This window comes from Rhinopithecus roxellana, chromosome 3, assembly GCF_007565055.1.
Source record: "Rhinopithecus roxellana isolate Shanxi Qingling chromosome 3, ASM756505v1, whole genome shotgun sequence".
Taxonomy (NCBI): Eukaryota; Metazoa; Chordata; class Mammalia; order Primates; family Cercopithecidae; genus Rhinopithecus; species Rhinopithecus roxellana.
Window position 1 is genome coordinate 177,321,416 of NC_044551.1, and position 16,960 is coordinate 177,338,375.

General features: G+C 44.5%; 1 protein-coding gene across 7 annotated transcripts in view; it reads right to left on the bottom strand.

Moving 5' to 3' along the window:
* The window catches only part of TENM2 (teneurin transmembrane protein 2), a 1,294,091-nt gene that overhangs the window by 96,345 nt on the left and 1,180,786 nt on the right, over positions 1–16,960 (bottom strand). For all 7 annotated transcript variants that reach the window (XM_030927458.1, XM_010358204.2, XM_010358202.2 and 4 more), the window contains one exon: positions 4,395–4,541. In XM_030927458.1, the coding sequence (XP_030783318.1) occupies positions 4,395–4,541 (147 nt within the window). The remainder of the gene's footprint in view (positions 1–4,394; positions 4,542–16,960) is intronic.

The following is a 16,960-nucleotide window of genomic DNA, read 5'->3' on the forward strand; positions in this document are numbered from 1 at the left end:
GTATTCTCAGACTTTAATGAGCTGGTATTTGTCTTCTGTAAGCAAAAATATTTCTTTGAGTCTCTTCTTTTTCAAATTGGGGTGAGCAGTTCAAGTGAAGATCTCTTACTACTCAAAGGACAGTCTGCTGGCTGTCATGTCTGTCTGAACCATTTCCACTTCTTTTTAGTGGCCATGGGCAGATAAGGCTTGTCCCTTCATAATCAGCCATTGCTTCCTGAGGTTACATGAACAGCGGTCACATGACTAGGGGTGTTTGGAGACTTTGAAAGCCAAGGGGATGAGAAGGCAGGGAATCGGCATAAACTGTTTTGGCGGGGATATTCTAAGGCAGCCTTCTCCAACAGGGATTTTCATCTCAACACTGCTAACTACAGAGCATATTTGAGTGAAAGTTTTCTCAGTTTTTCCAAAGGAGTACTTTATCCAGCACCATTCTAGATGCCCAGGAGAGAAGTTAATTCATTGCATAGATCGGATGGCTTAGGACAGTGGTTCTCCAGGAGGACCTGCATCAGCGTCCCCTGTGTCAGCACTGCTGGGATATTTACTAGAAATTCAAAGTCTTGCACCGCCCTCCCCAGACTTAGAGAATCAGGATCTCTAGGGATAGGGCTTAGCACTCTGTGTTGAATCAAGGTGGTTTTGCCACATGCTGAAGTTTCAGAATTACTAGTGGCCATAAAGTATTGGGGCTTAATTCTCTCATAGAGGAACCTAGGTTGAAAAAAGGCTGTTAAAAGTTTCAAATATCTCTATCTGTATTTGTATCTATAGCCATCTCAGTTTAAAATAAAAAAAAAATCCCTTCAGATTTTTTTTCGAGTGTTTCTAGATGGAAAAGTGATTTGCCTTTTCCAGTCCCCTTTGGTAGATTGCTGTATTATTTTGCCCATTCATGAAATTTATAACAAATGTGTTCATTGCAGCTGCTCCCCGGGTCTGCATTCATGTTCTGCCCGGGTGCCTCTGACCCATTGCCAGGTTTATAAACTCACATAGCCCTTCCTGAAAACTTATAAAGCAGGACAGAGACTAGGGCAGAACTCCCACCCCCACCCCAACCAAACAAAAAGAGTGATATAATTAGTGTGCTGCAGGATTGAATCCGGAGTTGATGAGGAGCAACCTTAATATTTATCAATAAACAGCAAAGTGCTTAGCACACCTCCTAGGGAAGTCATTAACCATAAAAAAGATACTCTACACCAAGGAATCTCCTCCAAAAACAGAACTCAGTTAATTGTGAATTCCTTACGCCAGGTGAGACAGAATTGGTGTCTACCCTTCTCACCTGACATAAGCAACTCTGAATTAACTGGGAGTTTCTTTTTATAAACACCATGCAGCCTTTTTTTTTTTTTTTTTTTCTTTGTGGTTAATTACTTCCTTGGGAGGTTTGCTTTAATAGTTCCCATAACAAGGCCATTATTGTCTTTAGCATAATCACTGCCTCATTTGCTTTTGTGCCCTGCCTTTGGACTGCTTTGTCTCTGCCAGCCAGGGGGGGATCCTGAATTGTGCCTGGTGGGCAACCCTTAGGACTGGGGACCCTGTGAGCCTCTTTTAGCCCCATCACTGTAGGAATTTGGCTTTGGCCGGGTGGGAGCTGGGATCAGGGGTAGGGCTGGTGGGGAGGGAGGTGGGTAACGCAGGGTATGCTGGGGAGATGGTCCCCCAGAGTTTCCTCTCTTCCCTCTGTGCAGCATTCCAGCCATTTGTTATGCTTTCAGCTGCTGACACCAGGAACAGGGAAGGGAGCCAGGAGAGCAGCTCCTTTCTGGAAGTAGAAGCTGATCTGTAAGCAACCACTGTGCTCAGTGAAATCGCCAGGGAGGCAGAAGGAAAAACAGTGAATCTTACCAGCAAAAGTCGTGCGATTCTGACTTGGAAAAAAAAATGCATTATGTAGTTATGCCTTAACTTGTTAAAAAATGAATTAAAGTGCTTTCTCCTTTGGCTCTGTTTCAGGAAAGAGAAAATGAATGAATGGGAGCTCTGTAAACCACATCAGGTCTGTAAACTGTTTTGATTGTGTATTCCTATCAGTGTATGTACATCTGTTTATTTACAAATTGCATACAGGCACAATGGCAATCATAAATTATGGAAACTGCAAAATATCCATTAAGAGGATGAGAATAAATAAAAATAGAATATCTAATACTCTCATCCACCACCCTGATGGATTACACCCTGCTCTGGACACCACTGAAAGGACCTGTTGGGGCCATGAAGGCAGTGATTGACTTTGGCTTGGTCATTCATATTCCTAGATTTCAATGACTGGTCCAAGGTGGCACTAAATACATTTTTGTTAAATCAAATGATTGGACTCATGGATCTTCTTACACTCTGAAACAACTGCTGCTCCTAGTGAATTCTGATCAGTTAGTAATTTTGGCGGGGATGGATAACACACCTGTACTAAAGTCTAGGGAACATTCCACAGTATTCTTAGGAGATCAGGTGGCCCACAGGCTAAGCCAACCTCATTTAGCCCCAGAAACTTAGCACTCCATCAGGAAGTAACATGCGGAAATTCAGCTCAGAGGTTTAGAATTGGGGACAGAAAACTTTTCCTGTAAAGGGCCAGAGAGTAAATATTTTAGGCTTTGATGGCCAAGTGGTTTTTGTTGTGACTCCACTCTGACATGGAGAGTGAAAGCAGCCCTAGACCAAACATAAACAAATGGGCATGGTTATATTCCAAGAAATGGAGAGGTGTGGGTTAAGGGGTACAAAGTGTCACTGATGCAAGATAAAGACATTCTGAAGATCTACCACATAGCATAGTGTCTATAGCTAACAAAGTAGTGTATACTCAAAATTTGCTAAGAGGGTGGATCTCACATTGAAATGTTCTTACCACAAAAACTTCTAAAACCAAAAAATCACCCCACAACAATAATCACAAAGAGAGCAGTGTGGCAGGCCATGTCTCGGCAACAGCTGAACAGGCAGTCTTCCCTGACAACTGTTTCGGCACTGAATGAATGGTTAGGTTAAATATTATAGGCAGAAAGAGCCAGCGCCCTTACACAAAGGCTGGAATGTAACAAAAGCCCACCAAGAGTCTTGCCTAGGCCTTTCCTGGGCCTTGAACCTTCACGAGATAATGAAGGAATTCTTACATTCCTCGTACCAGGACCCGTTTAGGATTAAGCAAGTTTTACTGGGAGTCTAAAGGAACTCCCCAGACCTCCACATCTTAGCTGGAGACAAGATAAGGGTTATCACCCCTGGCACCAGGACCCATCTAGATTAAGCAAATTTACTGAGGCTCTGGAAGAAGCTCTCCAGGACCCAAACCTTAGTTATAGATTAGATGGAATCAATCACTTGTGTCTTCAGATGAATGTACACTTACACGTAGACACATAGCTTAGAAAGTATATATGCACTGGAAAACTTTGTAATTTTGAGTTGGCCTGGTGAATTATCTCTGGCCTTCTCCCTGTACCTGGGAGAGTTTATTTCTGGTTACTTTCCCAGTTTGTCTGCATCTTGTTATTGGACCTTGAAAACAAGCAGCCCAACCTTTGGTTCAGTCAGTAGGAAGAAACTTTGGGAGGTGATGGACATGTTTATGGCCTTGATGGTGGTGATGGCCTCCCAAAGTGCTGGGATTATAGGCGTGTGCCACCATACCCGGCCATATACACAGCTTTTTATATGTTGATTATACCTCAATAAAGCTGTTTAAAAATTTATAAACATCAAAATTTGAATTTCACATAATTTACACACCATCAAATATTGTTCTTTTTATAATTTTTTTCCCCCAGCCATTAAAAATGTTAAAACTATTTTTAGCTTACAGGTCAGGATTGGTCCATGGACCATAGTTTGCTGACAACTAGTTAGAACAGATACTTTGGAGCCTCAGCTGGGTTTGGGTCTCAATTTTACTAACAGTGGTTGGATTATCTCGAAAAAGTTACTTAATCACTCTTCAGGCCTTGGTTTCCTCATCTGTAAAGCGGCATCTCAAAGGGCTGTAAGGATGAAGGCAGCAGGCATTGCTTATGACAGCCTAGTGTGGTAGGCATAGATTGTCATCCTCAATGTCACCGACTGTTGTCCCCAGCCCTGAAAGGTCTGGCAAGACTGGTCACCCTGAAGGCAGTGCCAGGGTCCAGCCACCTTTATGTGGCAATGGATACTTGGGAATTCTGAGCCAGCATCAACCCCCAGTGCCTCCAGCCAGTGTCTCCCAGAGATCCCCCCTGGCATAAGGATACCTGTTCTCTGCTGCATTTGCTTCAAAGAAAATGTTACAACAACATTTGACAATAGTGCAGGGGAGGTCTTTCAGAAGAAAAATGACTCATGACAAAAGCATGGACAACGTTCTGCTCTTAGGGGCTGGGAATGAGAAGACGCGTGCTCACCTCCCTCATTATCCTTGTTATCAGCACAGGAAGTTTCCATGGCAACGTTGCATCCGGGCCCTCTCCAGCCGGTCTGGCAGACACACTGCCAGCTGTTCTGACCCAGTGTGCATCTCCCGTTACCGTTGCACAAGTCAGGGCAGCCATCTGGTTGGAGAAATGGAGAGGATGAGAAGGAGGGACGTGAGGCTGCGCTGGGGAAGCAGGGGAGCCATGCAGAGGGGAGCAAGGCCGCAGGGCAGCCGCTGGGCCAGCCTCACAGTGGGGCCCGCGCCTGCCTTCCACAGAGTCAGGGGAGCAGGCAACGCATGCAGTAGCAAGACAGAGTGGGGTCGCACATGCAGGGGATCCCCAGTGACAACTGACCAAGGTCAGAGGCAACCTTCCCAAAGCGGGGAGTTCAATGCACATCCCAGACAACTAAACCAGTGCTGAGCTGACAACCAGACTAGCTAGGCTGTGATTTCCAGCCAATAGCTCAGGATCGATGTTACTGAAAAGAAGCTTTTCTTTCTTCCTTTTTTTCTTTTTTTTAAGAAGTGCTCTTCCGTAGAAGAGAAAAAATTCCCTATCAACCCAGGATGGAGGCAAAGTGCCCGCCATCTTTCAGAGTTTTAAATATATATTTACATAGGATTATCATGAGCTTCTCATGACCGAAAACTGGATGGTTCTGCTGAGCTATTTTCATATGCTTGTACAGGTAATATTTAGTTTTAAGGGGCACTTAAAGATGTTGGCTGCTTATCACCCAACCTATTTATGGCACGATTTGAAAATGCTGCAGGATTCGAAGGCTGTGGAGGGGATAGATGCTGGGTGCCATGAATCGGGGAAAGATAGAAGAAAAAAATATATGTGCTTGGTGGAAGGGTGGTGGGGTAGGAGTAGTTCTTATTTTGTGGATTTCTTTTCCTTTATTGGTGTGTGTGTGTGTGTGTGTGTGTGAGAGAGAGCAAGCATGTGCTCACGTGCCTGTGCAGAATCGGCTGCCTGTGTAATTTTCTATTTACTCCAGGACGCAAAACAATTGCAGCCAGCACTCTCCTGATCTGAGTTTGGACAAAGGGAGTCTGGGGGAGGAAAGTGGAGAAAGGAGGTGCACTAAAGAGAGAGGGGAAAGGTCTCACTAGCAGAGCCTCTGTGACTCTTTATAACAGGTAGGAGAGAAGCAAAGAACTACTAGGATGTGGCCACACTCACAAAACCTACACGCTGGCAAGAATTCCTAGACATCTTCTCATTTTTCTTTCTTTTCATAGCTTTATTGGGGCATAATTTATATACCATAAAATTCACCTCTTAAGTGTATAATGCAATGACTTCTAGTAAATTTGCAGTGTTGTGCACTTGGGATATGTTTTCTTACTTAATTTAAATATACCCCAATGACCATTAATTTAATTTTCCTCAGAAAGTAATTTCCTCAAATATCTATCGCGAATCCTATCTCTACCTCTGCCACCATCTCTGTTTCCATCTTTTTCTACGCCTATTTTTAAACTACATAAAGTGCAGGCTGGATTGGGCCATGGCGGAGGATAAAAAGCTTTGTAATGATGGAAGCAATTGATTTGAAACCTTCCTGGCCCAAATCTTGTGAATCAAAAGCATGCATCTCCCCTACTGCTCTCTCCAGTGTTCCAGAGGCCTTCACCTAGCATCTTCCTTCTTTTCTCTTGAGTACCCCTTATGAGAATGCTGATAAACCTAGTATGTGCATATGGCAGTGGTGGGAATTTGAGACAGGGTCTCACTCTATCACTCAGGCTGGAGTGCAGTGGCATGATCATAGCTCACTGCCACCTTGAACTCCTGGGCTTGAGTGATCCTCCTGCCTCAGCCTCCTGAGTAGGTAGGACTGCAAGTGTGTGCCACCAAGCCCAGCAATTTTTTTCTTTTTAATTTTTAGTAGAGATGGGGTCTTGCTATGTTGCCCAGGTTAGTCTTGAACTCCTGACCTCAAATGATCCTGCAGCCTCTGCCTCCCAAAGTGCTAGGATTACAGGCACGAGGCATTGTGTCTGGCCGGTGGTGGGAATTTAAAGGCATCTTCCTAAGAAGTAAGGTCTCAAAGGTATGCAATTAAGTTTTACTTCTTTAAGAAGAGGAGTTTCACTCTTCAGTGTTTGCTGCTTCTCATCCTTTCCAGAAGGTGGTATTGGATTGGGATCTGGGTGAGGAGTGCATGCAACAGAGGAGACCTATGTGGGGCACTCCCTAGGGAAGCTGAGCTGTCTTGAGAGGGCAAACAAGGAGACTCTTACCAGGGAAACCGTTTTCTTTTGTTGCACAGCCTGGCGCTAAGTCCAGCAGGCAAGTAAATCACCAGTGTGTGCACACCTGGAGAAAGGCTTGTTTGGTCTACACACCTCTCCTCACAAAGCCCAGATTCACATTTCTATGCTTTTTCTGACTGTGGTCCTGCCTGGAAAACCCCTGTTCACTTCCTACTGTGAGAGGGTATGTGGAGGGAAAGCCATCCCCAGTTGCAGAGAAATGCCACAAAGATTTCTGCAGGAACAAAATGAGCTCAGTAGGAAAAGCCCAAGGGACATTTCACAGATTCTCAAGGAAAAGAGAATTTCTTCAACCTCCAGCTACCTTCAGCTTTAACAATTTCTCCTGGTAGAGTTTTGGGGAACGGATCACAGAAAATACACTAAATGACAGACCTATCAACATTTGCTCAGCATGGTATCTATTTGGTGGAGCTTTGTTATTTAGCTACTTTGAGGTCTCATGTCTGACTAAATTCATGTCCAATGTGTCAACAGAAGCCTCATTGTATAGGAAACCCACGTCCGCTACATCAGATTTAAATCTGCAAAAAACACTAGCATGTCAGTCAGAGATACGCACTCAAAATACATATATTTCTAGATTGAATGAGGCTTTTTTTTTTAACCCCTTCTGTTTCTCTCTTGCTTCCTCCCCACCCTTCCCCTGCCGACCAACTGAAGTGAAATAAATAGACCACAGTAGCAGGTTTTCTCCACATCACATGAGGAAGATGAAAACATGAGCAGTAGGAAGCTGGCAAATCTCTGAGAAGTTTCAGGGCAGCTGGGAATTAATGGACAGGACTTTGCTTTTAGCTTGAAGAGGAAGAAAACAGCCCTGGTAGGTGCACGGCGTTGCTAGGCAACCCCAAGCTAACCCCAGCACAAGTTCATTCTACCAGTGGCCTTCTGAGGAGGTGATCCTTTGTGTTTGTAAAGTGCAAAGCCAGCTTCTGCTTAAGGAAAAACAAAACCTAGGAAGTAATTAGTCTGGAGGGCAAAACAGGTATGAGGTAGAGGCGTTTCTCTGGAGAGGATGCTATAACTAAAGTTGGATTGGACTTATACTGGGGCATCCAAGTATAAGCTTATACTGGGGCATCCAAGAAGTCTCCTATAGGAAGTCTTCTGGATTTCAGGCTGGTACTGCCTATCTCCAAGACCACTAATATAAAGCCCCTTAAAGCATACCTGTTTGGTTCCTCTTTTATGGAGCTAGAGAGAGCTCGCTGCCTGGAGACTATAGGTTCTATCATGACCCTATACCAGTGGTTCTCAACAAAGGCAATTCTGTACCCCTATTTCTCTCCAGAAAACATTTGGCATTGTCTGAAGACACTTTTTATTTTTTATTTTTATTTTTTGAGACGGAGTCTCACTCTTTTGCCCAGGCTGGAGTGCAGTGGCGCAATCTTGGCTCACTGCAGCCTCCGCCTCTCAGGTTCAAATGATTCTCCTGCCTCAACCTCCTCAGTAGCTGGGACTACAGGTGCATGCCACCACATCCAGATGATTTTTTTGGTGTATATATACATATATATACACACACACACACACAAACAAGAATGACTATATATATATGTGTGTGCATATATATATATATATATATTTTTTTTTTAGTAGGGGTGGGGTTTCACCATGTTGGCCAGGCTGGTCTTGAACTCCTGATCTCAAGTGATCTGCCTGCCTTGGCCTCCCAAAGTGCTGGGATTACAGCACTCCAGGCATGAGCCACCGTGCCCAGTCTGGAGACATTTTTTGATTGCCACAATTTGAGGAGGGTGCTACTGGCATCTCGTGGGTAGAGGCCAGTGATGCTGCTAAACATCCTATAATGCACAGGACAGGTCCCACAGTGAAGAATGATACAGCCCCAAATGTTAACTGTGCTAAGGTTGAGAAACCTAGCCCTAGACATTAACCCCCATGAGATCCAAGATTTGGTTGTTTGCTGTTGAATCCCAGATCTTGGCCTGGTTTTAGGCACGCAGAAGGTGCTCGAATGGATAAAAACAATCAGGGGGTGCTATATCTTTTCTGTCTGCCTGCCTTATATCTATAAACTCTTCTGAGGGTCATGAGAAGGTAATAGAAACTTCCTCTCTAAGACCAAAAGTCCTCTTCCCAGGGAGAATTTTCAAGGACACCAGTGATATGAATGGACTAGTTCTGTCATATTCCAACCTATATACAGAGAGGTGATGTGGAAATTTGGGATTTAAAAAAACCTACTTTGGGAGGCCAAGGTGGGTGGATCACCTGAGGTCTGGAGTTCGAGACCAGCCTGGCCAAAATGGTGAAACCCCATCTCTACTAAAAATACAAAAATTAGCTGGGTGTGGTGGCAGGTGCCTGTAATCCCAGCTACACAGGAGGCTGAGGCTGGGGAATCACTTGAACCCAGAAGACAGAGGCTGCAATGAGTCAAGATCGTGCTATTGCACTCTAGTCTGGGCGACAGAGTGAGACTCGGTCTCAAAAAAAGGAAACAACAGCAACAACAAAAACAACCCACACCCTTATATTCTGATGGCTCCTAAATCCTCAACTCCAGTCTTCTGACCTCTAGACCTGAACTCCAACTTGCATCTCAACATAGCCATCTGTTCCCCACCTGTACACTCATAAGCATCTCAAACTCAAAAGAAATCTGACTCTTTACCTTTCCTCCCCACAAACTCTGACCCCTTGAGCAGTGCATGGCACATCCAGGTATCTACCCCATTGCCCACCACTGAAACGTTGGAGGCATTCTTAATTATCTCCCCCCTCTCCTACATTCTCTTGTCTCTTCTATCTAATTCCAACCAAGTTCTGCCTAATTTTCCTATAAACTGCAAGAACTCCTATCTGTCCTTCTTCCTAAATATCTTGGAATCTGTGCTCTACTTCCACCCCTACTGCTACCACATTAACCCCAGCCACCCTCATCTTTGGTCCAGATGCTTGTCAAAACCTCCTAACTGGTCTCCCTGCCTCCATGTCTCACATTCTGGACACTGCTGTAAACACTTCAGTAGCTTTCCATTGACCCATGGGTAAAGTCTGAAGTCCTTAACTGGGCTTGCTGACTTCGTATGAACTAGCTCTTACCACATCAGCCTATCTCAACATCCCTTTAGCCTTTGGTTAGACTTAAGCCACTTGGCCTTTCCTTTTCACTTTTCTCACCTCCCTAACTTCAATACATCCTCCAAATCCCCACTCAGAAGTCAACTCCTCCTGGAAGCTTTTCCAAAGCTCCCAAGCTCATGCCAGCAGCACTGGTCATGGCATCTTTATCCTTTCCTTTATGTGGTACTATCTGCCCCCACTGTATCACAATTGGCTGGTACCCCCTTGATGCTTGCTAGGCCATGTAGCAGTCCTTCCTTAAGACATTTTACTGTCACCTGCTGGAAAAGTGTCATAATAAATGTACTCATTGTCATTACCTACATTTTGAATGGTGCCCCTATTGTGAACTGAACAGCTGCCCCAGGCGCTCTTGCTATGGTGTAAAACTGTCAGGGAGGGACCACGTCTAGATTGTTTACTCTTGGAGTGCCACTACTTAATAAGTACGTGGGGGAAATGATGAACGAATAACTCTGGCTGAATCCAGTGGCTTTGGCAGAGTGGAAATGAAAGAGTTTCCAAGACTCTACACATAAAATTCCAACCACTAGAAAAAGAAAGTCTGTCCACACAGTTACCAGGTAGGCAGGGTTTTTGCCTTAACAAAAATTAGGCATGAACAAAATAATGTCTACAGCATGGTAAAAAGGGAAGCATAAATGCACTTGAAGAAAGCTATAATTACCATAAAAGGTTTTTCTAAAAAAGCATCAAGAAATGTTCTGCCATGTGCAGAAATTTAAAGGTAGAAATAAGTGGCTAATACTGCATGAAGGGTACGAAGAGAGAGACAGGATTTCAATATTCAACATCAAGCATGCCTAAGAAAAGCATAAAGGGCAATGCCCTATCCAGATGGAAATGCAAGTAAAAGCATAAAACAGGCTGCATGGAAATGCAGACAGATGACAGGGAAAGCCAGAGAAGTGAGATGTCCCTGCTTGCTTCAAGAGACCATCAGGAAAGCACCTACACCCTAGGTCAAACCGAAGTGAAAAAAAAGAGTGTTTTTTTTGTTTGTTTGTTTTGTTTTCCTTTTTTAATTTCAACTATGGGGAAAACTTTAACCTGGTTTGGAGTCAGAGGTCTGAGACTGGAATCTGCATGTCTCTCTTGCTGTCTGTGTGAGCTTGGACTGGTAGATCCACCTCTCTGAGCCTCAGCCTGTTTGTAAAACTGTGTATTTTACTAGTTAATCTTATTTATTTTCTCTTCCAATAGAATACAGCTTCCAGGAAGGCAGAAAGTTTTGTCTCTTTTGTTCACTGAGATATTCTCAGGGTCTAGAAGAATGGTTGGCACATAACAGACATTCAAGAAATATGTGCTGATCAAATAATTTAGGGATGGTCACAAGACTGTGCTTACTATTCTTTTTTAACAGATGCCAGAGGTATTAAATGGAATGATAATGCTAAAGATTTCAACCGAGCTTGGCGCATTCTAAGTGCTCAGTAGAGAGTGGCACTCATTGTTGTCAGTGTCTACATAGTTGTTATGACAGATAATGTAATTAGTGGTAAGCTTTCCCTTTAGGGCATAGCCTGAAGTGGAGGTCATTTCTCTTTGCCTCACTCTGAGATCAGGGAAAAAAACAAGAACCTATCCTTTTTCAAGTTAAAAAATGGTTCATCAAGTGTCCTCCGTGTGTCATTGTGTCATAGCCTAAGAAATCCTCAGTCTCCCAATGACCACCAGCCAAAACTCCAGCAGTACCACATTGGACTGGCTGAGTGAGAAGAAAATCCACTGAAGCTAAGGGCAATTATGAGGTGCGGAGGACATGAAGGTAGACTACATGGGGGCCCTTTCTCTTGGGAAGAATTGTGCTTTTGAATATTAACTTAATTAGGGACCCCCCTCCACCAACTGTTTTTTTTTTTCTCCTGGAGCTGTGCGTTGTTGGAATTAAAGAGCACACACACACTGGAAATTACTTAATAATAGAGTCTGCCATTACATTCCAGAGTTCTTTGTAGTGGAAAATAGTTGAGGTGTCGGAGATCGGGGATCACCAGGGATTCAGGTAGCCATTTATACTGAACAGCAGTGGCAAATGCTCAGAAGATTAATCTGATGCTTCAAGGCGCTCTGGGGGAAAATGTCCAACTAATTTTGGAAGACTGGCTGCCAAAGAATCACCCTGGTCTCTGGTCTCTGGTCTCTGGAAAACGGCAGGGCTTGTCCCTCTTGCTCACCCATGTGTGCGGGAGGGAGCTGTGCGGAGACTGTTTCTAGGCACAAATTGGCGTGAACACACAGCCGTGAACCTGCATGTCCACAGCTGACTCTGCTTTGTTAGAAAAGATGTGGCAAATTGAGAAAGACAAATGTTCCTCTTTGTTTCAACGGTGTCTGTATGTCTTTAAGGGTTTGTGTAGATGCAAGTATAGGGGACGCTGGGCTGGGCTGGGGTGTTGGGAGGCCAGTGATCCTTTCCATGGTCTATTGCCTGGGTTTTGCTCCTAAGGCAGAAATCCCTCCCCACAACCCCAACCACAACAGAAACAGCAGAGCTTCCATGAGGTGATATGAATTTGCCTCTAGCTGTCTAGGCTGCACGTTTTCTGGATGCACCTGGATTCTCACTGATCAGCATCATTTCTGTCTGCGTGGGACAAGGAAGGCAGTAGGCTCAGCCTTGGCTGCAGAAAAATGATGAACTTGTGAAAACAGTAAAAACAATCCGTTGACATTTGAATAAAGAGGAGAAAGGGGCCAGACGTGGTAGCTCACGTCTATAATCCCAGCACTTTGGGAGGCTGAGGCAGGTGGATCACCTGAGGTCAGGAGTTTGAGACCAGCATGGCCACCGTGGTGAAACCCCATCTCTACTAAAAATACAAAAATTAGCTGAGCGTGGTGGCAGGCACCTATAATCCCAGCTATTCAGGGGCTGAGGCAGGAGAATTGCTTGAACCTGGGGAGCGGAGGGTGCAGCAGTGAGTTGAGATCTCACCACTTCACTCCAGCCTGGGTGAAAGACAAAAGACTTTGTCTCATTAAAAAAAAAAAAAGGAGAAAGGAAGATGTATCTTACTTTTTGGTGTTCTGATGTTTCAAGCTCTTATGAATACTTTTTTTTTTAAAGTAGGTGATCATGTGAGGAAATGAGGAAACGAAGAATTTAGGCAACAGTAACCAAAATAGCTCTTCTTGGGAGGGAAACCCCGTGTCAGTTACTCAGTGAATTCAAACTGAATTGTTATCACCCAGTTGCACTGGAGTCCAGCCCGGCCTGTGCTTTCCTTTATCTCCCTGAAACATTACAACATTACCTTTGCGAGTTATGGAGGTGAATAGCACCGTGTTGCGAAAACGCATCCTAACTCTTGCCATACCCCTGCGGAACATCCTCCGGGAGTTTCTCCCATTGCTTTGGATTGGAGCAGTGCTTCTCAAAGTGTGGTCCTGGGACCAGCAGCAGCATCTCCTGGGAACTTGTTAGACATACACATTCTTGAGCTCCATCCTGGACCTACTGAATCAGAACCTCTGGGGATGGGGCCCAGCTGTCTGCATTTATAACAAGCCCTCGGGATCCAGATGCCTGCTCAGTGTGAAAGCCTCTGCTTTAGGATTAAGTCCCAAACCCCTAAAAGTGCCTCAAAGGCCCTGCATTATCTGACCCTGCCCATTTCTCTCTTTTCATGTCACATCTGTCTCTGCTCTCTGTAGCCTGGATTCTTCTTGTGGACTTTTCCAGATGTGTCTCTCTGAACTATGCTCCCTGCACCCACTTTGGCTAAAGCCATTCACCTTGTGCTCAGCTGGCCTTTGTTTAGGAATGGCTTTGGTGGCTTCCAGCTCAGGGTTCCTGCCCCACTGCGTGCTTGTGCTTTTAGAGCACCACCCTCCCCTTCTCTGTAGCGCTCATCATAATTCTAATGAACCCTTTGTTTAAAGCAATGGGTCTTAACTGGGCTGCACTTTCAAATCACCTGGGAGCCTTGAAAAACTCCCATGTTAAACTGCATCCCAATTAAATCACAGTCTCTGAGGATGCGACCCAGACATCAGTTTCTTTCCTTTTTTTAAAGCTACCTAGGTGATTCCTATGTGCAATGGAGGATGAGAGCAAGCGGTTCAATGTCCACCTTCCTGGAAGCCTCCAAACCCCTCAAGTGTAAAGGCTTTGACTCAATTGTTCATGGCTGTTTTTCTAATTCCCACCTTAGAGCATTAAAGATATCTGTTGAATGAAGACATAAAAAGAAAAAAAAAAACCCAAACCATGCTTTGTTTCATTGCTACTTCACTGTGTTCTGGACTCAGCAGCCAGGTAAAAGGAAAAGCTTCCCACAGGCCACACCCCAAGCCTCTGGAAGGATGACACTTCTCTAAGCAAAAGCAGCAGCTGGTTGCAGCCCAGGGTTCAAAACCAAGCTGATGACAGGGGTTGTTTATGAATGTGGATATGGGTCTGTGCCTTTCAACTTGTAAGAAGCAGATACCTCTGGACTGAAAGAGTCAGACTAGGGCATCCAATGAGTAGAAGAGAAGGCATGTTGGTAGCTTAGGAGGGTGACAAGCATTACACAAAGGCAGGGATAACAATAATAAGAGAGTCCAGTGGTGGTTTTTGGAGGAGAATCAAGTTGTTGTACCTTGTGCAGCTTATTCCCACAGCTGTCCAGCAAATAATGAATGTGGTACCTACCAGTATGGAAATAGGGACTAAGCGCAACTTTGATTTCTTATTTGTTATTTTTAACCATCCAATTTCTACACCCACTGAGCATCCTTATAGCCACAGGAGGGTCATAAAAATACAAATAACACCAAGGAGGCCTGTGGGCACGGACTTGTTACTTCTGCAGGGTTGACAGCTCTCTTTTAACTAGTGTAAAATCAGGCCAACCATAAATTGCCATTTTGTTGTTGTTGTTGTTGCTCTTGGTGTAACTTCAGGAAATGTAAGGAAATCTCTAAATGTTTCTAATAGATCTTAAAAGAGCTAGGTGAAGAATCTGCCCCAGGATGAAATTCTGGATTTTAGAAAGCTCTTTGTATAATAGCCACAAAAATTGCAAACCCTCACAGGGACATTTCTCTATGCGGCACTTTTAGATCCCCTTCATGCATTAGCTCATTTAATCGTCACAACAACCCTATGGTGTAGGTACCACTATTATTCCTGCTTTATAGGTGAGGAAATGGAGGCAGGGAGAAGTTAGGTAATTTGGCCAAAGTAGCAGGGTGGGTTCCCGGTGGGGCCAGGATTTGACACCAGCCAATGGCTCTATAGTTCCTGTTCTCAACTAGGGTGACCAACCATCCCAATTTGTCCTGGATGGTCCAAATTTTTGCACTGAAAATCTTGTGTCCCAGGAGGCAGCCTGGGAGCACTGGTCATCATTGAAAACGGAGTGAGGACTGGGCTCTTTTCACTGGCTGTCCTGGAGACAGAGGTGGGGACAGAGATGAAACCCCCAAGGGCAAGAAAGAGGGTGCAGACTTTTATACCAAGTCACTTGTTTTGGTATGTTAGCGCTTCCAACAGATTCTGCTGTCTCCCGGGACCACTGCGTCAGGTCATCTCAGTCACCATGTGGCAGTACTTGGAATAGTGAAGGCAGTGGCTCTGAATCTGGGTAGCCTGGGTTCAAACCTTGGCTTCACCCTTTGGCTGCATGATCTTGGGCAAAAATCATAAGCTTTTCAATTCCTTAGTTTCTCCATTTGCAACACCAGAGCAATAGAAGTACCTACCCCAGAGGGTTGGTGAAGTTTAAATGAAAGAATCCATGATGCATGGCACATAATAAATATTCTACCACAGATACCTATTATTATTGTTGTTGTTTTTTATTAAAAGTGTCCTCCAATGGTGGCAGAAAGGTCTGTGCATGGTTTAGGAAAGCCTTTGATTTGCACTTGAATTGGTTATGAGGAGAGACTGAATGCTAGTATTTAAAATAGGATCAGTGTAGTCAGTACAGCAAAGCCCCAGAAAGGTGCCCTCCAAAGACTTAAATGAAAATGAGAAACATGAGGCAATTTCCTGAGAGTTACATGAGTAAGATCTGCGCATAATGCATGTGACAAGTTATCAATAGAATTCCCCTTAAAATGCAAGAGGTGTGTGAGGTGACACTATTGAGGATCGCAGAGTTTAGGAATCTCAACCAGGCTCAAAAAAGCATGCCCACAGAACGGGGTGGTCTGCCTGGGGTGTGGAGAGAGAGCTGGTGGAGCAAGAGAGAGCCAGGGTCAGTTCAGGGATGAGGGTGTCCACCCCGACAGAAGGGAGGGAAGCAACAGCACCTGCCATTGGTCCATGTTCAGCAATTCACATCCTTATTTCACTGAGCCGTTTCAAGGATGGTATGAAGTACATATTATGATCATCATTTGTGGCTGAAAAAGCTGAAGCTCAGAGAAGTTAATTAACTTTCCCAGGGTCATAATCACTGCAAGTGGTAAAGGGAGGGTGTGAATCCCGGCCTGTCCAACTCTCAGCCCATGCACTTTGTGCCCCCCTAGCCATGTAGGACTGTACAGGGAGGAGGCAGTCTCAGAATATCATATTACTTGCTTTGACTTCTTGTTCCCCAAACAATCTTCTGCTTTTAACTTCATTTCCCATATAGATTTCCCTTTAGGGAGAGAATACGCTGAGCAGGAGATATGGAGTTTCCTCACTGTGAATTATTGAATGGCCATTTCAGGTTTAGATGGGAATTTGGGTAGTGTGAGGGAGTTAGTCTAGAGCTTGATCCACTCTGTTAACAGAAACAAAATGGGATTTCTAAAGCTGAGAATAGGATCCACGAGGATCCTGTTTGGGGAAGCCTCTGCATGGCGTCCTGCCTGAGTGGTGGGGTGGTCTCCCTGTCAAGAGTGTTGGCTTCTGTCTCCTGCCCTGTCCCCAATCCTTGATGAGTTCGGTGTGTGCAAATCAGGGGACAAATGGACCTCCAAGGGAGAAATACCAATCCCACATCAAACATTTACTGAGTGATTAGAATATGCTGATTTCTGCCATATACCCATGAGTTTATTCTTTTATTCATTCACTAATTATTTATTAAGCATCTATTATGCACCGAGTAGTTTCTAGACATTGAACAGTGGTCAGTGAGGGAGACAAGTCTTGTTCTTAAAGATCTTACATTCTACAGGGAGGAGGCCCACAATCAACAATAAAAATTACTATGGTATGTC